Source organism: Amblyraja radiata, unplaced genomic scaffold (assembly GCF_010909765.2).
Source record: "Amblyraja radiata isolate CabotCenter1 unplaced genomic scaffold, sAmbRad1.1.pri scaffold_947_ctg1, whole genome shotgun sequence".
Classification (NCBI taxonomy): domain Eukaryota; kingdom Metazoa; phylum Chordata; class Chondrichthyes; order Rajiformes; family Rajidae; genus Amblyraja; species Amblyraja radiata.
Genome location: NW_022630942.1, coordinates 12,823 through 40,636, shown reverse-complemented (window position 1 = coordinate 40,636; position 27,814 = coordinate 12,823). Strand labels below are relative to the sequence as shown.

The window sequence follows — 27,814 nt, the reverse complement described above, 5'->3', positions numbered from 1 at the left end:
ATTCAAGACCACAGACATTGTGGACTTTCAGGAATGTTCTAAGAACCTACATATTTTCAGTATGTCAAGACCCTACCAGGAGTGTGTGGGGTTACACAGTGTGTCAGGGACTATCCAGGAGTGTGTGGGGTTACACAGTGTGTCAGGGACTCTATCCAGGAGTGTGTGGGGTTACACAGTGTGTCAGGGACTCTATCCAGGAGTGTGTGGGGTTACACAGTGTGTCAGGGACTCTATCCAGGAGTGTGTGGGGTTACACAGTGTGTCAGGACTCTATCCAGGAGTGTGTGGGTTACACAGTGTGTCAGGACTCTATCCAGGAGTGTGTGGGGTTACACAGTGTGTCAGGGACATCCAGGAGTGTGTGGGGTTACACAGTGTGTCAGGGACTCTATCCAGGAGTGTCTGGGTTACACAGTGTGTCAGGACTCTATCCAGGAGTGTGTGGGGTTACACAGTGTGTCAGGACTCTATCCAGGAGTGTGTGGGGAATCACTACACACACATTCTCTCCCAGGTGACCACTGGATTTCACAGATCTCTTCCACAACCTGATACATTGCAAAACCTTGTACAATGAACGCCTGGAGGAGTTGAACTAATGCAGTGTAATAGTTCCAGTGTATGTCAGAGATCGAGTGATCTGGGAACTACTATCTACCTCTTTGGTTACACTCAGACTATCCTAGATCGGACTTTCCTCGTTTTACCTTGCACTAAACGTTATTCCCTCATAGTTTATCTATACTGTAAATGGCTCGATTATAATCATGTATTGTCTTTCTGCTGACTGGATAACACACAACAAAAGCTGTTCACCGTACCTCAGTACATGTGACTATACACTAAACTAAGCTAAACCTGAATCTACAAACAAAGAAGCAATCCATAGTGAATCCCCATGTCAGTCTAACAATTGCTTAGCCTTTGATCTTCTGATTTCCCATTCTGCAAAGCTCTGAACAGTTTTAGTATTACATCAATTCTAACAAGTCATTGGTGGGAACTGTACATTTCAACACCCACCTTCCATATGAGAGGGTAATTCCGTTAAACCTCCGATGATGTTCATGTATTCTTGTGGATCAGGACCTGTTCAAATCAACGAGCATTCATTAAACCAGACTTGAATAACATTGTTAACTCCAGTGTTTCAATGTGATATTCAGTTCAGTGTGTTGATTTACCGTACCGAGATCGTGGATTTCTTTCAGTATTTTGTTCAGCTTTGGTAATTCATTCTGCATTTTCACAAAGGATTCCCACATCACCCGCCGGGCACGGTTATCCTTCTCCATCACCAGACTGTGGAAGAGTATGGAACTGTCTCTGCGGTTTCCCTTTACCACCAGTTCAGCGACACTCTGTGAAGAACAACAATGAACATATTGAGAAGTGAATGAGACAATGCTAATGGGGAGGGATTAGCTGTTCAGTGATGTGATATTCTGGTAGTTTTGAGCATAGTGACAGGCATTGATCTGCCTCTTCATACACCCATGGCACTGTGCTGACAAACTGTGTACTCCCAGAGTCCTGACAGTGGGAATCTCGCTTCACACCTGGCAGTGTCCGAGAACACAGCAGAGTACAGCACGGGAACAGGCCATTCAGGCCAATGATGGCTGTGTTGAAATTGATGTGAAATTAATCCAATTCCTTTTGGCCTCACATGGACGTGTCCAGTCCAACCTGCATTTCTTCCCGCTCTGCATTTTGAAGCTATTAAGTTCTTTCATCTACATTCTTACCCTGTGTGAGCCGGCATTCACTCATTGACCAGATAACGTTTTTATTTTTATACCTGCCCCAGTTTTACCCGATCAAAGACATCACTCTCTTGTACATTTCCTTCAGCTCATCCCCTCCTTTCACTGCACATTAACTCTGCTTCTCTTCCCACAGATGCGTAAATTAGAGCACATGGTATTGGGGGCAGGGTGTTGACATGGGTAGAACATTGGTTGGCAGACCGGAAGCAAAGAGTAGGCATGAACGGGTCATTTTCTGAATGGCTGGCAGTGGCGAGTGGAGTGCCGCAAGGCTCGGTGTTGGGGCCGCAACTGTTTACCATATATATTAATGATTTGGAAGAGGGAATTAGGAGCAACACTAGTAAGTTTGCGGATGACACAAAGCTGGGTGACAGTGTGAACTGTGAAGGGGATGTTAGGGGGTTGCAGGGTGACCTGGACAGGTTGAGTGAGTGGGCAGATGCACTATAATATAGATAAATGTGAGGTTATCCACTTTGGTGGCCAAAAAACAATTATCTCAATGGGGTTAGGTTAGGTAAGGAGGAGGTACAGTGAGACCTGGGTCTCCTTGTACACCGGTCACTGGAAGTTGGCGTGCAGGTACAGCAGGCAGTGAAGAAAGCTAATGGAATGTTGGCCTTCATAACAAGAGGATTTCAGTATAGGGGTAAAGAGATACTTCTGCATTTGTATAGGGCTCTGGTGAGACCACATCTGGAGTATTGTGTACAGTTTTGGTCTCTTAATTTGATGGACATCCTTGTGATTGAAGCACTGCAGCGTAGGTTCACGAGATTGATCCCTGGGATGGCGGGACTGTCATATGAGGAAAGATTGAAAAGACTAGGCTTGTACTCACTGGAGTTTAGAAGGATGAGGGGGTATCTTATAGAACATATAAAATTATAAAATGACTTCTTCTTTTTTTCGTGTCTTTGAAGCTGGTTGGTTATATGACAGTTTTGTAGCGTGTGTCTTGGAATAAAGCACGGAGTCGTGTTTAGAGAGAGACACTTTTTATTCTGATCCTCCCGGTTGTAGGGAAGACCAAACGAGAGAAAGATGGCACCCAAACCCCAGCCTTTAAAGCCTCCGGCTAAGGGCCGCCTCCGGACTGAACCACTCCTGTGCCGAGGGGTTCGACACTAAGGTGGCACGACCCTTGGGAGCCGCCACAGGACCCCCCCCCAGAACCAGAGGCACGAAACGCACCGGCGGGCGAACGACCCGGCCGGCCCGTGTGCGGAAGTTAGCCGCTCGTGGGGCTTGCGGAGGCATAGGTGGAGGGACAGGACGAGGGACCGGCGGGAGGACAGGTGGAGTGACAGGCGGAGGGAGCCGTGAAGGGGGGAGCCTCGGGGCCGAGGTTGGGCAACCAGCCACCGGCTGGTCAATGTCCAGGTGTGCCGGCTTTCAACCGGTCGATCGACACTGCCTCCGGCCGGCCCCCCATGTCCAGGACAAAAGTCGACTGCCCGTGTTCCAGCACTCGGAACGGACCCTCGTACGGCCTCTGGAGTGGAGTCCGGTGGGCATCACGGCGCAGGAAGACGTACGGGCAGTCCCTGAGGGCTGATGGCACGTGTGGGCGAAATGTCCCATGGCGGGACGTCGGGACGGGTGCGAGCCTGCCAACTTGCTCGCGAAGGCGCTGTAGGGTGGATGAGGGCGTTCCCTGCTGCCCCGGCGCCGACGGCACGAACTCCCCGGGCACCGTGAGTGGCGACCCGTAAACGAGCTCCGCCGATGATGAGCCCAAGTCCTCTTTGGAGCAGTCCGGATGCCCAGCATGACCCACGGCAACTCGTCCATCCAGTCCGGGCCGGAGAGTCGTGCCTTCAGTGCTGCCTTCAGCTGCCGGTGGAATCTCTCCACCAGACCGTTAGCTTGCGGGGTGGTAAGCCGTGGTGTGGTGTAGCCGCACCCCCAGCAAGTGAGCCATGGCTGACCACAGCTCGGAGGTGAACTGTGGCCCCCGGTCTGAGGAGATGTGCGCCGGCACCCCGAAGCGAGCAATCCAGTGCGCGGACAACGCACGAGCACACGTAGCCGTTGAGGTATCGGTCAACGGAATGGCCTCCGGCCACCGCGTGAAGCGGTCCACCATTGTAAGCAGGTGGGTGATGCCCCGGGACGACGGGAGAGGCCCTACAATGTCTATGTGGATATGGTCGAACCGCCGGTGAGGTAGACCAAACTCCTGGAGCGGCGCACGGACATGGCGCTGGATTTTTGCCGTCTGGCACGGAATGCAGGTGCGAGCCCAATGGCCAACCTGCTTGCGCCAGACCGTGCCACATGAAACGAGCAGCCACTAGTGCCGTTGTCGCCCGGATTGATGGGTGAGCCAGTCCGTGGATCACCTCGAACACCCTCCGGCGCCAGGTGGCAGGGACGATGGGGCGCGGCTGACCGGACGACACATCGCACAGGATTGTTTCTCCCCCAGGACCGAGAGGGACATCCTCAAGGCGGAGGCCGGAGATGGTAGTCCGGTAGGCGGGCACCTCATCGTCCGTGAGCTGTGCCGCCGCCAGAGCAGAATAGTCCATTCCGGGCGCCACCTCGAACACGGCGTTGATAGCGGGCCGGGACAATGCGTCGGCCACCCGGTTGTCTTTCCCCTTGATGTAGCAGATAGATGTAGTGTACTCCGATATATAGGCCAATTGCCGCTGCTGACGTGCGGACCAGGGATCGGAAACTTTCTGCAGGGCGAAAGTGAGCGGCTTATGGTCGGTGTAGGCGTGTGAACGGGCGGCCCTCCAGGAAGTAACGAAAATGGCGCACAGCCAGGTACAGAGCCAGGAGCTCACGATCGAACGCGCTGTACTTGGTCTGCGCACGGTTGAGGTGCCGACTGAAGAAGGCCAGGGGCCGCCAACCTCCGCCCGTCAGCTGCTCCAGCACAGCACCAACCGCCGACTCCGAGGCGTCCACCGTGAGAGCAGTCTGGGCATCTCCCCGCGGGTGTACCAGCAGTACGGCCCGAGCAAGGGCCTCCTTCGCGCCGTCGAAAGCTGCCTCCGCCTCGTGGGTCCACTCAACGCTTTTGTGCTGCCCACCCGCCAGAAGTTGATACAGGGGCCGCATGATGTGGGCCGCGGATGGCACGAAACGATGATAAAACGCCACCATGCCGACAAATTCCTGCAGGCCACGCACCGTGCGTGGGCGGGGAAACCGGCGGATGGCGTCGACCCTGTCAGGCAGGGGAACCGCGCCTTGCGCAGTCACGCGGTGGCCGAGGAAGTCAATTTCATTCACCCCAAAACGGCACTTGTCCAGGTTGATGGCCAAACCATGCTCGCTGAGCCGCTGACAGAGCTGTCGAAGGTGAGCACAGTGTTCCTGTTGCGAGCGGCTGGCCACCAGGATGTCGTCCAGGTACACGAACACGAAATCGAGGCCGCGACAAACCCCGTCCATGAGGCGCTGAAAGGCCTGTGCTGCGTTTTTGAGGCCGAACGGCATCCGAGTAAACTCGAAAAGCCCGAATGGCGTGATGATCGCCGTCTTCGGCACGTCATCCGGGTGAACTGGGATCTGATTATAACCCCGTACCAAATCCACTTTGGAAAAAATCGTGGCCCCAGCCAAATGGGCCGTGAAGTCCTGGATGTGGGGTACGGGGTATCGATCCGCTGTTGTTGTCGCGGTGAGGACGGGCCCCCGCTTACCGGAACGAATGTCGGCCAGCGAAGGGGGCAGGACGCTGAGCTCCGCTCCTGTATCCACGAGGAAGCGGGTCCCGGAGCGCCGATCCCAGGCAAAAAGGCGATGAATTTGGCCGGCCGCCGCGGGGACTATTGGCAGCCGGCCCAGGCGTTTCCCGGGAATGTGCATGGCTGGCGGCATTGTTGTGCTGCAGCACCCCAGCGTTGATGGTAGTAGCACCAACGTCTCCTGTTGGAGTCACTTGGAGCTTGCCTGCTCCTGCTGGTGGTGCCTGCAGCTTGCTGGCGCTGGGCTGCAGGTGCAGTACCCCTCACTGCCGCTGGGGGCGATCGTACGGGCCGTCGGGCTGGAGCTGTCACTCCTTCCACATCTCCCCCGCCCCACCGGGGGAATTCGGGAGCTGCTGGGGTGACATCATTGGCGTACCTGCTGACGGCGAGCGCGTTGACGTCATCAGGGCGCGTCGACCTCAGCGCGACCCCGTCTCTGCTGACGCCCAGCGCGCTGACGTCATCAGGGCGCGCCATCCACAGGGCGTCGGCGCGCCTTCCGAGGGCCCGAAGGTCGGCAAACGAGACGTCGGTGAGCTGCAGACGAATGTAGGCCGGCAGCAGATGCAGGTATGTATACTCAAACATCAGGCACGGCGTGTGCCCGTCTAGTAGAGCCACCATCTCCTTTAGGAGGCTAGATGGCCGTCGGTCGCCTAGGCACTGCATATGCACGAGCTTACCTGCCCGCTCCATCCTACTCAGTCCGTAAATCTGGAGCAGGAGCTCTTTCAGGCCGAGGTATTTATCATTGTCCGGGGGGTCTGCGAGGAAGTCCGTGACCTCTTCAGCCGCATCCTGGTCGAGGGCTCCCACCAGGTAGTAGAAACGGGTGGCATCGACCGTGATGCCCCGCAGGTTGAACTGGGCCTCCGCCTGCTGGAACCAGATGAGCGGCCGGGTGGTCCAGAACTTGGGCAGTTTAACGGAGACCGCGTCCAGAGACAGGGCCAGGCCGGCCTGTGAGGAGGTAGGGCTTTCTCTGCTCTCCATCATGACGCCAATGGAGCGTCGGGGTCACCAATGTAGCGTGTGTCTTGGAATAAAGCACGGAGTCGTGTTTAGAGAGAGACACTTTTTATTCTGATCCTCCCGGTTGTAGGGAAGACCAAACGAGAGAAAGATGGCACCCAAACCCCAGCCTTTAAAGCCTCCGGCTAAGGGCCGCCTCCGGACTGAACCACTCCTGTGCCGAGGGGTTCGACACTAAGGTGGCACGACCCTTGGGAGCCGCCACAGTTTCCCATTTCTTTACACAGTCCTTTGCGTTTTTATTGAACACTGCAAGATCCTTTGGGCTGCACTGGTTGGGTAGTAGGGGGCAGACAAGGCAGTGCTGCATTGTATGGTCCTCTTCTCCGCATTCATAGGTGGTTTGGCCAGTTTCATAGCCCCATCTGGCCATGGCAGCTTTTGATCGCCCTGTTCCTGTTCTCAGGCGGTTGAGCGTCTTCCAGTGGACTCATGGTGCTTCTGAGCCCGGAGGGAGAGCTTCAGAAGGAGGGATACCCATGTCAGTAGGAGGGGGGTCGTCCTCAAGCCTTTTTGTCCACAGTTGGAGTCTGGTTTCTTCCCGTGATGCTATTAGGGGCTGGACATGGCTGAGAAAGCTTCCCCTGGATTTCAGCCGTTGGGCCGGGGGTACACGTCCGTAGAGGAGGTGGCGTTCATCACTGGTGGCCTTGGTCATCTCTACTCGGCTGGCGACTTCCCGTCTCACATCAGCAGGGGCAATGCCAGCGAGGAGGTGCAGGTTGTTTATGTTGGTGGGCTTCAAGCAGCCAGTGATTGAGCAGCAGGTGTTATTCAACGCTGGGTCTAGTTTCTTGGCATGGGATGATCTCTCCCAAACAGGACACGCATACTCCGCAGAGGAGTAGCACAGGGCCAGGGCGGGAGATCTTAATGTGTGTGCTGTGGCTCCCCATTTGGAGTTGGTCAGCTTCCGGAGGATGTTATTTCGGGAGTTAACTTTCAGTTTGGTGTTTTTGACGTGTTCCTTATAGGAGAGAGTGCGATCCAGTGTTACACAGAGGTAGCCAGGGTTAGTGCAGTGCTCAAGAGGTGTTCCAGACCATGTGATGTTAAGGGTCTGTTTGCTTCCCGGTTCCTGAGATGGAACGAGCAGGCTTGGGTCTTTGCAGGGTTTGCGTGTAGGTGGTTGCGCTCGTAGTAGAGGTGTAGCTCATCTAGGGCTGAGGTGAGATTCGCTTCTACAGCTTCAAACGTACTCTCTTGGGATGTTACACAGAGGGCGTCGGCGTAGATGAACCGCTCAGGACTGGACAAGCTAGATGCAGTAAAAACGTTCCCAATGTTGGGCGAGTCCAGAACCAGGGGCCACAGACTTAGAATAAGGGGAGGTCATTTAAGACTGAGGTGAGAAAAATCTTTTTCACCCTGAGAGTTGTGAATTTATGGAATTCCCTGCCACAGAGGGCAGTGGAGGCCAAGTCACTGGATGGGTTTAAGAGAACGTTCGATAGAGCTCTAGGGGCTAGTGCAGTCAAGGCATATGGAGAGAAGGCAGGCACGGGTTATTGATAGGGGATGATCAGCCATGATCACAATGAATGGCGGTGCTGGCGCGAAGGGCCGAATGGCCTCCTCCTGCACCTATTTTTCACATTTCTATGTTTCTATAACTGACGTGCTGAATATTTTTTTAATACCGTAAATTTTAGCAAATGTACTTTTGTTTATTTTATTTGTCAATTGAATGATAAACGAACAGTTTAATATCTTAGATTAATCCAGCAGGTCAGACAGCATCTATAAATACTGAGTTATTTTATGCAGCACATTGTGTGTGTTTTTGTAAACCAGTATCTGCAGTTCCTTGTGCTTGTGCATATTGCCCTTTGTGGTTTAATGAACTGAGCTAAATGTGACCAATGAAACTGATGACACTTTAGTAGTATTATGGTTTTTGATTCTGGGTTTACAAGTTTACTGCTCCCTGACCGCTGTGTTCAGATGCATGTGTAGAAAGAACAGCTGGATCAGAATGGACCATTCTCAGAAATCCCCAGGTCACATGTTTTATACCTGATACCAGATCTACAGGACGCAAACTGATCAGCGATCAGTGCCTCCATTGCACTATTCAGTGCGAGGTGAGCGGACTGTGTCAAAGTTTGTTTCTTCAACAGCAGATAGCAACAAAATTGTTTAAGGTGAACCATGGCAATCTTTAATTGATTCATCAGACGGGAGTGGAAAGATCTACAATGAGCACAAACGTTGCTCAGTGCTTCTCGGGCTCCACTCACAGAACAAAGGAAAGTTAGCACAATTATACATTGTTCCTTTCAGTAAATCCCTCGTACCACGTCTGAATATGGCACGACTGAAAGATTCTGTAGACTTTCAGAATATGGGAAAAGCTGGGGCCAAATCAAGCTCATCCAATAACAAGTTATTACTTATCTATGGAGCGTCAGCTATTTTTTCAATCTTGGCTTCTTTATGGCCTTGAAAGAAGCACATGTTATTACTGCAGGATCCCATCTTAATGTCTTTATTGAAAAGACAACCTATCCTGCATATTGTGCCCCATATAATTTACAAAGTCATTCAGACTTGGCACTGAGCTATTCTTTTGTTCTACTAGACCATGCTTTTGTAGAAGAACTACTCCATTTTAGATTTGACTATTAGCTCTTCCCCCCGATGCCGTCAGTTCTGTGACAGGAAACATAAGTCACCGTGTTCCTTCCACTTACCCCGTGTTCTTGTTCACTGAAACATCCCTGCTGTCTCATCATGAAGCCGAGGCTTTCAACCCTTTCTTCAATCGCCTGTTTCAGTCTCTCCCGATAGAATTTTGTCAGCTGGAACAATTGGTACTCGCTCCACTGTGTCAGGAGCTCAGAGAATGTAGGCGTTAGATCTGTGTGTACAAAGAGAGAAACTAAACACCATCTGAATCAGTCCCCTTGGCTCCAGCTACAACAGCAACCCTCATCCTCACTGTTCCTGCCCCCTAATTAGAATGATCAAAAACAGAATATGGGAATAAGACAATGTGCTGTGGGAACTCAGTGGGTCAACCATCATCTCTGGAGAATATGGATAGGTGAGGTTTCAAGTCTGGACCTTTCTTCAGGCTGATTGTGGTGGCGGTGAGTGGGGAGACGTGTGGACAAGAGGAGGGACAGGTCAAAGACTGGTAAGTAAGGTGGATACAGGTGAGGGGAGATTTTGATAGGCTGATAATTGGAGAAAGACCAGAGATGAAAAGACAGGTGTGAAATAAAAGGAAATAAGAGTTTCAAATTGTGAAGCGAGATGAATTAATGTATGTGGAAAGGGAGAGGGGAGAAATCTGCATGAGGAGTAAAAATGGTTAACAACCGGAAAAAGCGTAAGTGTTCGGCAAAACAGTCACCGAGTCGATGCTTTGTCTCGCCAATTGCCCACCATTGTAACTCTCTTCCCATTCCCATAGCAACCTCTCTGTCCTTGAACACATGCTCACTGGAGGAACAGCATCTCAAATTCCGCTTGGCTAGCCTACAATCCAATGGTATGAACAGTGAATTCTACAATTTTAAGTAACAATCCAAACTGCACACCCGCATTATTTCCCCCACTCTCTCCGCTATTTTGCACCGATTTCTCCCCTCCCCATTTCCTGCTGTTATGGTTCAATGTTCTTAAACAGACAAGAACGCAAATAAAATCAGTGATCATACAGTACAATCTTTATCTCACCAGGCGGTAGTGGTAAAACTCTTTACAGTATGCAGCTTACAGACTATATAGAGTTCTCATTACCACACAAAGGGGCAGTGATCTAATTACATATATATACTCCAATAACCAACGATTCGGCAATACCTTATCTACAGATCATAGTACAGCCTTTTGCTTCTTAAGATTGACAGGTTCTTCTGACAGAGGAAGGGTTAGCCATATCTGTATTTCTAAAAGTCTGATCTTGACCGCATTTGGCTCGCTGTGCTGCGATTTCCAAGAGAACGCCGCCACCTACGGCTGTCATTTTTGGCCACCTCGCTCAGAGCCCGCCTCCGCCTTCCGGGACCATAGGATTGTTCCCATCGATAAAAAATCAGAGAGATATTATTGTTTTTAAATAATTTGCCATTCTCTCTGCTGCCCCTGCTGGAGGGACTATAAAACCAGGAAGTGGTGTGCCTCACTCAGTCTCTGCAAGATGGAGGAAGCCAGAGGGTCACGTTTCTCTGAGCTCTCAATACCACTGAACACATGTCTACTGAACTGTGAGTGCCGTTAATGTGTTTTGAAAATGAAAATATGGTTGGCTTGAAGTAAAAATGCACTGCAAATGGTTATTTGGGTTGAAGTAATTGGTGGAGAGGTGGAATTGGTGGAGAGGTGAAATATTGCGTCGGGGAACCAGCCCTCCCGTGTGAACATGGGACCCAACGGGTCCCACTTAGTCTAGTATGGTTATATGAGAAGGCTATATTTCTGCAGAACAAGCATTTTGTTTTTTTTCTACTGATGACATACATTATAATCTTATAGAACAAAGGTTAGTGCCTAGAGTCTGAATCTGTCTAATGTTTATATTATCGAGGAGACATTCATGAAACTGTTATCTTGCTTATGTTATTGGAAAGGGAACTTCAACAGTTTGTTAGTTTATTAAGGTTAGTGCATTTTGCTGGCTTTACAAGTTAATAGGAGGCGATTAAAGCTTGTCTTAGTTCCACTCAATCTATTTTCTAAGTTGAAATCTTTTTTTAACTTCCACACTGCCTCCTATATTCCTTTCTTTATTTTCACAATCTCCAACACTCAATCCTTCTGTCGAACACCTGGATTTGATATCTCTAGCCTTTTTTTAACCACCTACCTATCAAAAAAACCTCCTCAATAATATCCATCTCACTTGCCAGGCTGTGTGATGCCGCTCCTCTCTGCCAGCTTACGGTTGCATTCTACAATCAGTATGATGGATCGGGGAGGCTGAGGCAGCGTGTGAGGGTTGGATAGTGTGTGACCGGGGGAGAATGTGACGGTGTGGCCCAGGGGGCATGGGCCCCAGGGGGATGGGACATTGTGGGGCCCAGGGGGATGGGCCCCAGGGGGATGGGACAGTGTGGGGCCCAGGGACCATGGGCCCAGGGGGATGGGACAGTGTGTGGCCCAGGGAGCATGGGCCCAGGGGGATGGGACAGTGTGGGGCCCAGGGACCATGGGGATGGGACAGTGTGTGGCCCAGGGAGCATGGGCCCAGGGGGATGGGACAGTGTGGGGTGGGACAGTGTGGGACCCAGGGAGTGTGGGACCCAGGGAGCATGGGCCCCAGGGGCATGGGACAGTGTGGGGCCCAGGGAGCATGGGCCCAGGGGGATGGGACAGTGTGGGGCCCAGGGAGCATGGGCCCAGGGGGATGGGACAGTGTGGGGCCCAGGGACCATGGGCCCCAGGGGGATGGGACAGTGTGGGGCCCAGGGGGATGGGACAGTGTGGGACCCAGGGAGCATGGGCCCAGGGGGATGGGACAGTGTGGGGCCCAGGGACCATGGGGATGGGATAATGTGTGTGGCCCAGGGGGATGGGACAGTGTGGGGCCCAGGGAGCATGGGCCCAGGGGGATGGAACAGTGTGGGGCCCAGGGAGCATGGGCCCAGGGGGATGGGACAGTGTGGGGACCAGGGGGCATGGGCCCAGGGGGATGGGACAGTGTGGGGCCCAGGGAGCATGGGCCCAGGGGGATGGGACAGTGTGGGGACCAGGGGGCATGGGCCCAGGGGGATGGGACAGTGTGGGGCCCAGGGAGCATGGGCCCAGGGGGATGGGATAATGTGTGTGGCTCAGGGGGCATGGGCCCAGGGGGATGGGACAGTGTGTGGGGCCCAGGGGGATGGGACAGTGTGGGGCCCAGGGGGATGGGACAGTGTGGGGCCCAGGGGGCATGGGCCCAGGGGGATGGGACAGTGTGGGGCCCAGGGGGCATGGGCCCAGGGGGATGGGACAGTGTGGGGCCCAGGGAGCATGGGCCCAGGGGGATGGGACAGTGTGGGGCCCTGGGAGCATGGGCCCAGGGGGATGGGACAGTGTGGGGACCAGGGGGCATGGGCCCAGGGGGATGGGACAGTGTGTGACACGTGGAGAAAGGGCCCCAGGGGGATGGGACAGTGTGTGACCCGGGAAGGGTCGACTGTGATCATCTCCGTAGCTGGTGTCAGACAGGGAACATATCACAGCAAAAACACAGTAGACAAACGCACTGATGAAGAGGTGCAGGTGCACTTATCACCTGAGGCAACACTGTAGGTGATGCCAGCTAATCTCCCTAGGATTACTTCCATATGCATGAACCACCCAGTTTACTCATGGATAATGGACACACATTGCAATTGCTCTCCTTCAACCAAGTGTGTCCCACCCATCACCATCGCCACACTCTCTGTGGCCTCGTGCTCCCTGGCTTCAATGATACTTTGTCTTGTGTACACAAGTTCAGTGACCATCCTCCTATACACGAGGATCAGGAGAGGAGTAGCTACACTATCTATAATATATACTAGATTAATACACACAGCCTTTTACCCAGAGGAGGGGAATCAAGGAACAATGATATAGGTTTCAGGTGGAGTTGGGGATTTTATGTTAAAATTGGTACATGGATAGGTTAGGTTTAGAGGGACATGGGCCTTACACAGGCTTGTGGGACTACAGTAGATCGGCCATGTTGTGTGACGTGTCCAAGGTGGGGCTGAAGAGCCGTGTTCCCTGCCGTGTGCCTCTATGACTCTGACGCACAACTTGGACCATAATAACTCCAACAGTGCCGACTACAGAGTCCAAACACAAGAGTCGCCACGATTCATGCACCATCTTATACTCTTCACTTTCTCAGAAAGCCTCTACCCAGTCACTGCATTAATTCACATCTGAATCTTCAATGAGGATGATTCATCGCCTCTACGATCACTCCCTCTGTCCTTTCAACTACTGCCTGCAGATGTTAACATCCTCTCTTTCTCAGTCCCTTCCTTAATCCCCTGTCCTTCTGACCTGTGGACCATGTATTAGATGCAAACCTGATATCAAGACAACATTTATATCGTGAAGAATTCTGCAACACACCTGTGTCCATCCTTGTTGTTGAGGTCACTGGAGCCGCAGTCCTGTTTCCAACTTCAGCCGTGGTGTGGATAGGTGTTACCATATTCTGCTGCTCTGCAGTAACCCGAATAATAATAGTGGGATTAGACAGTAATTAAGACAAGAATGAAAAGATTGCCAAGTGAACCGTGAACCACTACCCACCACGATCAATCTCCCGGTGTTGGGGGTGGGAACAGGTAGGTTTTGGGGGAGGGGGAGGGACGTGGAATGTCAACATTGAACCAGAAACTAAACTGAATCAGCCATTTCCATCCTGTGGCCTGGTGGTGTAACAGTATTGAAATCTTGCACTGAGCCACTCACTTCTTCACATTCAAACCTTTCCCCATGGGCCACAAGGGACACAAGAGATGTTGCAGCTCCTACACCATCCAGCATAACACTGACCACTTGTCTGGCAGCCCATTCACTTGGATAAATGGGTCAATAACTAGACAGATGCTGCAAAGGCCAGTGATGGGTCTCCCTATTTTACAGCCTACATTAATAGGTTAAAAACTGGCTGTCTTGTGGGCAACACTGTTAATCATCTTATGTATGCAGACGACCTGGTCCTGCTCTGTCCATATAGTGCTGGGCTGCAGCAGATGTTGAAGGTGTGCTCTCAGTATGGCCTTGATTATGACATAAAGTATAACGCTAAGAAAAGCCGCATAATGATAGTTAGAAGCGCTGAGGACAGGAAATCAAATTTTCCGACCTTTTATTTGTCAGTCAGTCTTCTTGCTGTGTGTGAGGAAATTAAATACCTAGGTCATGTCATATCCGATGACTGGACGGATGACAAAGACAGCGCTGTAAAATTTATCTTCAAGCTAACATGCTTATAAGGAAGTTTTCTATGTGCTCTGACTCTGTGAAGTGTTCCCCGTTCAGAACCTACATCACACCGTTATATACTGCTCAATTGTGGTCTAACTATAAGAAAAAGGGTATGCAGAGGCTCAAGGTAGCATACAATGATGCAATGAGGTTGCTGTTTCGTGTCCCTAGGTGGCATAGTGCCAGTCAATTGTTTGTGTCCACTAGAATGCCAACCTGTGAGGCACTCTTAAGACAGCTGATGTTTAGTTTTATGTGTCGCCTGGACAAGTCAGAGAACCACATAATTGAAGCCCTAGTCAGCCCTCTGAAAAGCTGCTATAGATTCACTTCTAGGCTAAGACGGCATTGGTGCAATAGCTTGTATATCTTATAGGCCAATATGCAATTGTTATGTATTTTTGTATCTCCTTATACTGTATGATGTGTTATATGGACCAGTGTCTGAAATAAAGCTTTATTATTATTAACCACGCGGATAAAAGGACTTCACAGTTTAGCACGGCACTTGAAAATATGGCGCGCAGATTGTTTGGAGCATCGGAATTGGCTGATTGAGCAAGTAATAAAACGGCAAGATGCAGTGAAGTGGCCTGTCGGGGGTAGTTGTATTAATAGAGAGACTGTGTACAGGTAAAGTGCTGTGTACAGGGCAAGTGTGAGTCTTCGGCAAGGAGTCCGAGGAAAGGGGGCAGGTGATAAAGGTACAGTCGTGCAGCCTGTTGAGCTTGTTGGATCTTATTTCAGTGCCGTCAAGAGGCAGGAGAAATGGTGCAACATTAGAGCAACTGCTGGTCTCCCTGGTGACTAAACCTGTTGGGAATGTGTCCAGGAGCAGCTCCGTGTTTGGGAACTGGAGATACAGATGGATGACCTAGAGATCATCCGAGAGACCCTTTGGACAAAACCAACAACAAGGTGGTCACGACCAAAGACCAGGATGAAAGGGTGTGACCACCACGACCTCTAGTCGGCAAAGGCTGTAGGTGACCATTCTTTGTGGCCATTTCCTTTCCAAACAGGTCGCAGTTTTGGAGACTGTTAGGGGATGACCCGTCAGGGAAGAGCAGTAGTATCAGGCAGGATGAGGCTCCGTGCCTGGCAAAGCCATAGTGGAAGGATACACATCTGTTGGGGAGAGGGGTGGACAGGAGATTGTGTGGCAGCAATCGGGATTACAGGATTGTGCGTTGTTTTCTGCTTCCAGGGTCCAGGATGACTCGGAGCAGCTACTTGATATTCTCAAGGGGGAGAATGAGCCAGAAGTTGCTGTGCATGTTGGCACAAATGACATAGGATGTTAGGAAATTGTAAAATAACAGGGCAGTGATCTCCGTAGTACTCCTTGTGCTCCGTGCTAGTGAGTGTAGGAACAGGGAAAGAAAGACAGGTGAATGCGTGGCAAAGGAGCTGGTACAAGGGGTAGGGATGCATACTTTTGTACCACTGGGACTTCTTCTGGGGTAGACGTGACCTGTACAAGAGGGATGAGTTGCACCTGAACCTAAGGGGAATGCCAATATTCTGAGCGGCAGCTCCCACTGTCTCCATCACAAGAAATAGACTATTGACTGACGTCTATTACTAACCCACTGAGTCCCAAAACTATCTCGACTACACTTTTTCTCACCCTGCTTCCTGCAAAGACTCTACCCCCTACTTCCAAATCCTCCGTCTGTGCCCAAGATGAGGTATTCCATACTACAACATGCGAGATGTCATCATTCTTCAATTAACGGGGGTTCTCCTCTCCCATCATAGAAGAGGCCTTCACTCGTGTCTCCTCGTTACCCCCAGCTCCGCCCTTGCCCCTTCCATTCGTCAGAACAAAGACAGGTTCCCCTCGTCCTTACCTTCCACCCCATCAACCGTCGCATACAACACATAATGCTCCAAACTTTCCACCACGAGCCACATTTTCCCATCTCCACCCCTTGCCGCCTTCCGCTGAGACCGTTCCCTCCAACTCCATGCTTAACTCATCCATTCCCACCCAAACCAAACCCTCCCCAGGTACCTTCCCCTGCAACCACAGAAGATGCAACACCTGTCCCTATACCTCCCCGCTCGACTCTGTCCAGTGACCCGGACAGTCCTTTCAGGTTAACTTGCACCTCCTCCAACCTCATCTACTGTATCCGTTGTTCAAGATGTGGACTCTAAAGGGACTGTCCCACTTGGGTGTCATTTGCGCGTCACGCAGGTGGCGCGCGAAGGTTTTGTGAATCCCAAAATTCTGGGGCGCCGCGCGCGACCGCATGTCACTGCCGATGTCACCACGTACAACGCGCACATCACTTGGACATCTTGTTCGGAAAAAGAGGGAGATCTACAATAATTATAGGCAGCATGAAGTAAATGAGGTGCTTGAGGAGTATAAGGAATGTAAAAAGAATCTTAAGAAAAAAATTAGAAAAGCTAAAAGAAGATATGAGGTTGCTTTGGCAAATAAGGTGAAAGTAAATCCAAAGGGTTTCTACAGCTATATTAATAGCAAAAGGATAACGAGGGATAAAATTGGTCCATTAGAGTGGACAGCTATCTGCAGAGCCAAAAGAGATGGGGGGGGAGATATTGAACAATTTCTTTACTTCGTTATTCACCAAGGAGAAGGATATTGAATTATGTGAGGTAAGGGAAACAGTAGCAATGGATACTATGAGTTTCAAAGTAAAAGAAGTACTGACACTTTTGAAAAATATAAAAGTGGATAAGTCTCCAGGTCCTGACAGGATATTCCCTAGGACATTGAGGGAAGTTAGTGTAGAAATAGCCGGGGCTATGACAGAAATATTTCAAATGTCATTAGAAACGGGAATAGTCCCCGAGGATTGGCGTACTGCGCATGTTGTTCCATTGTTTAAAAAGGGTTCTAAGCATAAACCTAGCAATTATAGACCTGTTAGTTTGACTTCAGTGGTGGGCAAATTAATGGAAAAGATACTTAGAGATAATATATATATAAGCATCTGGATAAACAGGGTCTGATTAGGAACAGTCAACATGGATTTGTGCCTGGAAGGTCATGTTTGACTAATCTTCTTGAATTTTTTGAAGAGGTTACTAGGGAAATTGACGAGGGTAAAGCAGTGGATGTTGTCTATATGGACTTTAGTAAGGCCTTTGACAAGGTTCCTCATGGAAGGTTGGTTAAGAAGGTTCAACTGTTGGGTATAAATGCAGGAGTAGCAAGATGGATTCAACAGTGGCTGAATGGGAGAAGCCAGAGGGTAATGGTGGATGGCTGTTTGTCGGGTTGGAGGCAGGTGACTAGTGGGGTGCCTCAGGGATCTGTGTTGGGTCCTTTGTTGTGTGTCATGTACATAAATGATCTGGATGAAGGTGTGGTAAATTGGATTAGTAAGTATGCAGATGATACCAAGATAGGGGGTGTTGTGGATAATGAAGAGGGTTTCCAAAGTCTACAGGGTGATTTAGGCCATTTGGAAGAATGGGCTGAAAGATGGCAGATGGAGTTTAATGCTGATAAATGTGAGGTGCTACACCTTGGCAGGACAAATCAAAATAGGACGTACATGGTAAATGGTAGGGAATTGAAGAATACAGTTGAACAGAGGGATCTGGGAATAACCGTGCATAGTTCCTTGAAGGTGGGATCTCATATAGATAGGGTGGTAAAGAAAGCTTTTGGTATGCTAGCCTTTATAAATCAGAGCATTGAGTTTAGAAGCTGGGATGTTCGTTAAAATTGTACAAGGCATTGGTGAGACCAAATCTGGAGTATGGTGTACAATTTTGTCGCCCAATTATAGGAAGGATGTCAACAAAATAGAGAGAGTACAGAGGAGATTTACTAGAATGTTGCCTGGGTTTCAACGACTAAGTTACAGAGAAAGGTTGAATAAGTTGGGTCTTTATTCTCTGGAGCGCAGAAGGTTAAGGGGGGACTTGATAGAGGTCTTTAAAATGATGAGAGGGATAGACAGAGTTGACGTGGACAAGCTTTTCCCTTTGAGAATAGGGAAGATTCAAACAAGAGGACATGACCAGAATTAAGGGACAGAAGTTTAGGGGTAACATGAGGGGGAACTTCTTTACTCAGAGAGTGGTAGCGGTGTGGAATGAGCTTCCAGTGGAAGTGGTGGAGGCAGGTTCGTTGGTATCAATTAAAAATCAATTGGATAGGCATATGGATGAGAAGGGTATGGAGGGTTATGGTATGAGTGCAGGCAGGTGGGACTAAGGGGAAAAGGTTGTTCGGCATGGACTTGTAGGGCCGAGATGGGCTGTTTCCATGCTGTAATTGTTATATGGTTAATATATGGTTAAATGACGCCCAAGTGGAACAGGCCTTTTACACATCGGCGACACCAAACGCAGACTGGGCGATAGTTTCGCCGAACACTTTCTCTCAGCCCGCTTGAAACTACCTGATCTCCCGGTTGCTGGACACTTGAATTCCCCTCCCATTCCTACACCGACCTTTCTGTCCTCGGTCTCCTCCATTGTGAAAGTGAAGCTAAACGCAAATTGGAGGAACAGCATCTCATATTTCACTTGGGCAGCTTACAGTCCACTCTCCACATCACCGTCTATTTCCCTTATCCCTAACCAGTCTGAAGATGTGTTTCGACCCAAAACATCACCCATTCCTTCTCTCCATGGATGCTGACTGTCTCGCTGAGAAACTCCAGCTTTGTGTCGATCTTTGGTTTAAACCAGCATCTGCAGCTCCTTCTTACACATCCTGGCCGGCAGGTTTGCTACTGGTATGTGGGTGGATTGTAACTATAATGGTTGATGGGTAGGATCCAATACATGACTGAGGCAGATGAGAAGATGGAGGCCAGTACGGATTGTGATTAGAGAATAATAATAATAGCTTTATTTATATAGCACATTTTAAGTCAATTTGCATTGACACCAAAGTGCTTTACATAAATTAAATAATAAATTTACATACAAACCATAGAAAAAGGTTAAAATTAAATAAAGAAAGAAAATGGACACAACACATTATATAGTTCAACACAAACATCCCCCCACAGCAGAATCAAAATTTTCCACTGTGGGGAAAGGCAGCAGAAAGTTAAGTCCTCTTCCTCTGAAACACCCGAGGTCGGGGCCCATTTTTGGCCTTGCAGCCAGTCCGATGTTTTCAGGGCCCTCTTGCCGTGAAGATGGAACACTGGCGTCGGGTGAAACAATTCCTCAGCGGCTTGGAAAGTCTGGAGCGGCTGCCTCCTCCCCGGAGACCGGAGAACTCGTAGACTTCAGGCTGCGCCGGTTGGAGCTCCGACCCCGGCGAACTCGATCCCTGGCTCCGCGGCGCTCCAAATCCAGCGCCGCCCGCGGCCGGAAGCCCGCAGCCACAACTCCGCGATGTTTGGATCGACGGCCACAGCGCTCCGGAGCGTACCGCACGGCGACCCGGTAAGGTATCGCCCGCTCCGTGGTTCCGCTCCGTGATGGTGTCCTTGCGCTGCGCCGCCGCCGAAGCTGTAGTCCCGGCCGGTCCCGACAGGAAACGCCGCTCCAGTCTCGATGGTAGGCCGCGAGGACGGGGCGAAGAAGCAGCTCGGAGGGATGCTGCCTCTCCGACCAGGTAGGGGACTAAGAATTAAAGTTTCCCCCTTCCCCCCCCCCCCCACCCACCACATAAAAGACCTCCACTAACATTTTGGACAGTACTTAAAATAAAATAAAGGTGAAGAGACGGACTGCGGGCAGGCTGCCATACACAGACGGCGCCCACTCCCGCACTTCAGTGCACAGCCATACACAGACGGCGCCCACTCCGCCATTCAGTGCACAGTAGAGGCATGACCGCGAGCAAGGATGGTGTGGATAGGTGTGTGCGACTGAGATGCTACGTAGACTGTTAGGGGATGACCCGTCAAGGAAGAGCTGTAGTATTAGGCAGGATGAAGCATCGTGCCTGGGAGAGCCATAGTGGTAGGATACACATCAGTTAGGGGATGGGGGCAAGTGTAGGAGGTTGTGGAAAGGGGATTCTGTGGAAGCAGTCGGGAATTCTGGATGGTGTGCTGCTGTCTCAAGCGGCTATTTGACATCCTGCTCCAGGAGGGTGGCCAGGATATCATGGAGCGGTGACTTGACATTCTCAAGGGAGAGAATGAGGAGCCAGAGGTCGTTGTGCATGTTGACACAAATGATATGGGACGTTAGGCAAAAGGTAGAAAAAAAGCAGGGCACTGATCTCCGTAGCACTTCCTGTGCTACTTGCTAGTGAGTGTAGGAACAGGACAAAATGCCAGGTGAATGAGTGACTAAGGAGCTGGTGCAGGGGGAACGGATCTAGACTTTTGTACCACTGCGATCACTGATGGGCAGACGTGACTTGTACAGAGGGGTGAGTTGCACCTGAACCGGATGGGAATCCCAAATTCCTGACAGGCAGGTTTGTGCGTGTATCAAAACTAGATTGGTGGAAGAGTGGGATCCAATGCATGACAAAAGCAGATGAGAAGCTGGAGGTTAGTATGGACTATGGTCAGGGAACTTTCAGGAGACAATATAGACTTGACAACGAGCTAGGAAGGGTTGTTTCATTGATTGCATTTTATTTCAATGTGAGAGGCCTGAGAGATAAGGTGGATGAGCTGAGGGTGTGGATAGGTATGTGCGATTAGGATGTTGTAGCCATTACAGAAATCTGGCTGAGAGGGACAGGACTGGCAGCTTAATGTTCCAGGATATAGATGCTGCAGGAGAGAGTGAGGTGAGGGTGAAAGAGGACGGGGTGATGCTTTATTGATTAGGAAGAATGTTACAGCAGTAGATGAGATGACATGACTGATGGTTTGTTCAAGTAAGTCTGTATGGATGGAGCTATTAAATAAAACGGGCTGATCACCTTGTTGGTGAGTCAATTGTGGGGGGAGGGGTGGGGTATTCAGCGGTAATTGGAGGTGCACCATTGCCAAGAGATTGTGGGTAGCTATAGGCTAACAAGGTAGTCATTGTGGGAGATGTCAACTTTCTAAAAATACTTCTAAATTCCAAATATTTGCTGTCAAAGGAACATCCGGAAATTGGGATGCTTTGTAAAATGTGATGACAAGTTCAAGGCATGCATGCTGATATTAAAGAGAACGGCAAGACAAGTGGGAGTAAGTAAGCTTGAATGATGAGAGAATTTGAGGCTCTGGTCAGGAAAATGGAGGCAGGTTGGGATCGATATAGGAACGTGGGATCAAGCCTATTCCCAGAGGAGATTCGGGAATTGAGAACCATAATAAAGGAGGAAATCAGACAGGCAAAATGGGGCATATGCTATCTACCAGTGTAGATGGGGCATCTTGGGCCGAGGAGGTTGTTTCCTTGCTGTATGAGTCTATGCCTATGATTTGGATTAATGAAGCCAACCCTGGAGATGACACATAGAACATAGAATAGTGCAGCACGGGAACTGGCCCTTCATCCCCACATATGCACCAACAATATCATGCCAATTTGAACTAATCCCTTCAACCTGCTCGCTGACGGGATCGCTCTGTTCCCTGACTGTGTCAGTCATGTGTTAATCTAAATAGTGTTTCCACCAACTCCTCAGCCAGGAAGTTCCAGGAACCTACCAAAGTCTGCCTAAAAAAAGTCCAGCCTGTCCCGTTAAAACATTCCTCTCACCAGAAACACAATTGTGCAATGATCCACAATTCTGCAAATAGCTCTATTGTTTTTTATCTTACTAACTTGACCACCAACGTTTTTGTCCAAATCATGGCATTGTTTAGAAATTGCAGAAGTTCCAGAACTGATCCTTGCAGAATACTATTGGTCAAGAACCTTGTCAGAAAAACTCTCCCATTTCCCCTCGCCCTAACCTGTTTGGTTTTTTTTCTTCTCTGTCCCTACAGTCTTCACCATTCTGCAGCATCCACCCCCTCCCATTTCACTCACCTGCTCCTTGGATGGGACTCGATGATTCCTTGTTTGATGAATCTCGGTCAGGATGGATTTCGTCACTTGGGTCAGTTCCAGGGGCGTGAACCACGTCTCCTATTCCTCTTTCTCGGGACTGACATTGTTCCCGTTCCTCTTCAGCGGCTTCACATTCCATTGAAGTTCTGCTTTCAATCCGACTTTGCTTTTCTGTCCTTGTTCCTGTGTTCTGACCATCGTTCTTTGATGAGGTGCCTGGACAAAGTCTTTTGAGGACCTTGCCCATTTTAGTTAATTTCCCACCTGAAAAAAACCCATAAATTGCAGTTGCAGAGCAATTTCAAATTGAGAAAACCACAGGTTGGGAATAGCCGGTAGCAATCTGAGCTGACATTCTGGGGGAAGTGGAACTTAATGGTCATCTTAGAAATAGAGCAAGCTAAGCCAATTGACCCAACCTAACTAAAATTACCCATCAAATCTAGTCCCATCAATCCATGGGTTGACATTTCATCTCTCTAAACCACTCTGTCCAAATGTCTTTTGAGGAAAGATTTAACAGGAATCCGAATGGTAACTTTTTCACACAAAGGGTGGTGGGTGTATGGTACAAGCTTCCAGAGGAGATAGTTGAGGCAGGAACTATCCCAACGCTTAAGACAGTTAGACAGGTCGATGGATTGAACAGGTTTAGAGGGATATGTGGCAAGCGCGGGCAGGTGTGACTGGTACAGCTAGGAGGTGTTTCAGCGGTGTGGGCAAGTTGAGCCGAAGTTCCATATACCCACCACTGTGTGAAAATGTTAACCCTCTGGATCCTATTAAATGGTCCCCCTCTCACCTTAAGATTCTTATTCTCGGAAAAAAAATACCAGTGCTAACACCCTATTTATTTACCCCTCGCCCCATAATTCTATACATGCTAGTGCTGTCGTGGAGGATTTTAACTAATGTGGCAGGGGGGTGGGAACAAGAGCAGAGAGGCAGGGGGGTGTAGAATGAGGGTATAAGCAATAGGTACCAAGGTGAAAAGTAAAAGTGGCAGGCAGACAAAACCAGGGCAAAAATCAAAAAGGGCCACTTTTCAACATAATTGTATAAGGGGTAAGAGCGTTGTAAAAACAAGCCTGAAGGCTTTGTGTCTCAATGCAAGGAGCATTCGTAATAAGGTGGATGAGTTGAACGTGCAGATAGCCATTAATGATTATGATATAGTTGGGATCATGGAGACATGGCTCCAGGGTGACCAAGGCTGGGAGCTGAACATCCAGGGATATTCAATATTCAGGAGGGATAGAGAGAAATGAAAAGGAGGTGGGGTAGCGTTGCTGGTTAGAGAGGAGATTAACGCAATGGAAAGGAAGGACATTAGTTTGGAGGATGTGGAATCGGTATGGGTAGAGCTGCGAAACACTAAGGGGCAGAAAACGCTGGTGGGTGTTGTGTACAGGCCACCTAACAGTAGTAGCGGAGTTGGAGATGGTATCAAACAGGAAATTAGAAATGCGTGCGACAAAGGCAAAACAGTTATAATGGGTGACTTCAATCTACATATAGATTGGGTGAATCAAATTGGCAAGGGTGCTGAGGAAGAGGATTTCTTGGAATGTATGCGGGATAGTTTTCTAAACCAACATGTAGAGGAACCAACGAGAGAGCAGGCTATTTTAGACTGGGTATTGAGTAATGAGGAAGGGTTAGTTAGCAGTCTTGTTGTACGTGCACCCTTGGGCAAGAGTGACAATAATATGGCTGAGTTCTTCATTAGGATGGAGAGTGACATTGTTCATTCAGAAATTATGGTTCTGAACTTAAAGAAAGGTAACTTTGAGGGTATGAGACGTGAATTGGCCAAGATTGACTGGCAATTAGTTCTAAAAGGGTTGACGGTGGATATGCAATGGAAGACATTTAAAGACTGCATGGATGAACTACAAAAATTGTTCATCCCAGTTTGGCAAAAGAATAAATCAGGGAAGGTAGTGCATCCGTGGATAACAAGGGAAATCAGGGATAGTATCAAAGCGAAGGATGATGCGTACAAATTAGCCAGAAAAAAGCAGCATACCAGAGGAATGGGAGAAATTCAGTGACCAGCAGAGGAGGACAAAGGGCTTAATTAGGAAAGGAAAATAGATTATGAAAGAAAACTGGCAGGGAACATAAAAACTGACTGCAAAAGTTTTATAGATATGTGAAAAGAAAGAGATTAGTTAAAACAAATGTTAGTCCCTTGCAGTCAGAAACAGGTGAGTTGATCATGGGGAACAAGGATATGGCAGACCAATTGAATAACTACTTTGGTTCCGTCTTCACTAAGGAAGACATAAATAATCTGCCGGAAATAGCAGGGGACCGCGGGTCAAAGGAGTTGGAGGAATTGAGTGAAATCCAGGTTAGTCGGGAAGTGGTGTTGTGGAAATTGAATGGATTAAAGGCTGATAAATCCCCAGGGCTAGATAGGCTGCATCCCAGAGTACTTAAGGAAGTAGCCCCAGAAATAGTGAATGCATTAGTGATAATCTTTCAAAACTCTTTAGATTCTGGAGTAGTTCCTGAGGATTGGCGGGTAGCAAACGTAACCCCACTTTTTAAGAAGGGAGGGAGAGAGAGAGAAAACGGGGAATTACAGACCAGTTAGTCTAACATCGGTAGTGAGGCAACTGCTAGAGTCAGTTATTAAAGATGGGATAGCAGCACATTTGGAACGTGGTGAAATCATTGGACAAAGTCAGCATGGATTTACGAAAGGTAAATCATGTCTGACGAATCTTATAGAATTTTTCGAGGATGTAACTAGTAGCGTGGATACGGGAGAACCAGTGGATGTGGTGTATTTAGACTTCCAGAAGGCTTTCGACAAGGTCCCACATAAGAGATTAGTATACAAACTTAAAGCACACGGCATTGGGGGTTCAGTATTGATGTGGATAGAGAACTGGTTGGCAAACAGGAAGCAAAGAGTAGGTGTAAACGGGTCCTTTTCACAATGGCAGGCAGTGACTAGTGGGGTACCGCAAAGCTCAGTGCTGGGACCCCAGCTATTTACAATATATATTAATGATCTGGATGAGGGAATTGAAGGCAATATCTCCAAGTTTGCGGATGACACTAAGCTGGGGGGCAGTGTTAGCTGTGAGGAGGATGCTGGGAGACTGCAAGGTGACTTGGATAGGCTGGGTTAGTGGGCAAATGCATGGCAGATGCAGTATAATGTGGATAAATGTGAGGTTATCTATTTTGGTGGCAAAAACAGGAAAGCAGACTATTATCTAAATGGTGGCCGATTAGGAAAAGGGGAGATGCAGCGAGACCTGGGTGCCATGGTACACCAGTCATTGAAAGTAGGCATGCAGGTGCAGCAGGCAGTGAAGAAAGCGAATGGTATGTTAGCTTTCATAGCAAAAGGATTTGAGTATAGGAGCAGGGATGTTCTACTGCAGTTGTACAGGGTCTTGGTGAGACCACACCTGGAGTATTGCGTACAGTTTTGGTCTCCAAATCTGAGGAAGGACATTATTGCCATGGAGGGAGTGCAGAGAAGGTTCACCAGACTGATTCCTGGGATGTCAGGACTGTCTTATGAAGAAAGACTAGATAGACTTGGTTTACACTCGCTAGAATTTAGGAGATTGAGAGGGGATCTTATAGAAACTTACAAAATTCTTAAGGGGTTGGACAGGCTAGATGCAGGAAGATTGTTCCCGATGTTGGGGAAGTCCAGGACAAGGGGTCACAGCTTAAGGATAAGGGGGAAATCTTTTAAAACCGAGATGAGAAAAACATTTTTCACACAGAGAGTGGTGAATCTCTGGAACTCTCTGCCACAGAGGGTAGTTGAGGCCAGTTCATTGGCTATATTTAAGAGGGAGTTAGATGTGGCCCTTGTGGCTAAGGGGATCAGAGGGTATGGAGAGAAGGCAGGTACGGGATGCTGAGTTGGATGATCAGCTGTGATCATATTGAATGACGGTGCAGGCTCGAAGGGCCGAATGGCCTACTCCTGCAGATAATTTCTATGTTTCTATCTCTAAGATCACTCTTCAATCTAAATATTTCATAATACTTTATTGTCACAAGTACCAAGGTGAAACACTTTGTTGTGCACACAGATGGGTGAAATCATACAGCAGACCTCAACTTGGAGGGATAAATAAAGCCAGGATATTCACCATGAATTGCAACGGTCTAGAGAAACACGGAGATCCCTAAAGTCACCGGCACACACTAATACGACATTTAGCATTCTTGACATCAGCTGCAGCACAGAATGCAAGTGTAGGGAGGCCTTGTTACCAATTTGTTTAAGTTTAGTTAGAGATACAGCGTGGAAACAGGCCCTTCCTGCCCACCGGGTCCGCGCCGACCAGCGATCCCCGCACATTAACACTATCCTAGAACTGGTAGGGACGAATTTTACATTTACCAAGTCAATTAACCTACATACATGTTAGTCTTTGCAGTCTGGGAGGAAACCGAAGATCCCGGAGAAAACCCACGCAGGCCATGGGGAGAACTTACAACCTCTGTACAGACAGTGCCCGGAGTCAGGATTGAACCCAGGTCTCCGGTGCTGCATTCGCTAGGCTGCGCATAGAAATGAATATTTCAAGTATCAGCAGAGACTGGAGTGATTGAAGTCATCGCCCTTGAATCTGGGCCAGACATGCAGTGATCTAATAGAGGTACAGAATACTATGAGAAAAGTAAGGTCGATGGAAAATATAGTTCTCTCCATAGTAGAGGTGGTTAACACCAGGGGGCATCGATTTAATGTGTGGACCATGAGATTTAGAGGATGATCTTTCAGGAAGAATCTTTCAGCAGTGATGGCTGCAGTCTGGGACCCACTGCCTGAGGTGGTGTTGGAGGCAGGTACTCTGTCACAACATTGTAGGAGCACCTGGATGTCCATTCGAACTGTAAATTGATAGTAGACGACAGACCAAGTGCTCAGAAATGGGATTAGTGTAGAGATATTGACAGGAAGGAGACGGGTCAAAGGCTCATTTCTGCGCACAATCTGGTTCTGGACTCTGATATTCTGACTTAACTATGGCGGCAACTCAGATCATATGTTTCCAGAAAGATTGCTGATTTATCGGACAATTCCTGCATCCGCCCACCTGTGACGGTGATGTCCCTGTAGATATCAACTCTCTGGGATCACCCCCTTCCCTATTCCCACTTCCCTGTGAACCTCATTTCTTGCATCAGGTTTACACCCACTGTCAGGGCATCATATATATGTCACAGAAGGTTCACACACCTTTTTGTTTCTTTGATGTAGAGGCCACTGAATCACCTTCCCAGTTACCACCTTCAGCCATGATGTCGACAGGAGTTCACAAACTCTGTAGCTCTGGAATAAACAATATTAACAGAACCATCAGGTGACAATTGAATGTGAAGGAAAACATTGCCTTGTGAACCAACAAACAGCATTACAGTGCAGCGGAGATGTGGAAAACATCCCATCCAAATAAGATGGTATACCTCTGCAAATCAACA

At 49.1% G+C, this 27,814-nt stretch overlaps 1 protein-coding gene across 1 annotated transcript; it reads right to left on the bottom strand.

Moving 5' to 3' along the window:
* Window positions 1–1,026: 1,026 nt before the first annotated feature.
* LOC116970494 lies at window positions 1,027–27,623 on the bottom strand (the record flags this gene model as incomplete). The annotated part of the gene is made up of 6 exons (XM_033017140.1): window positions 27,573–27,623; window positions 22,322–22,606; window positions 13,574–13,666; window positions 9,211–9,377; window positions 1,193–1,364; window positions 1,027–1,092 (listed from the first exon to the last, which is right to left on the bottom strand). Coding segments are annotated over exons 2-6 (766 nt in total), but the record flags the coding sequence as incomplete, so codon positions are not given.
* Window positions 27,624–27,814: the final 191 nt, after the last annotated feature.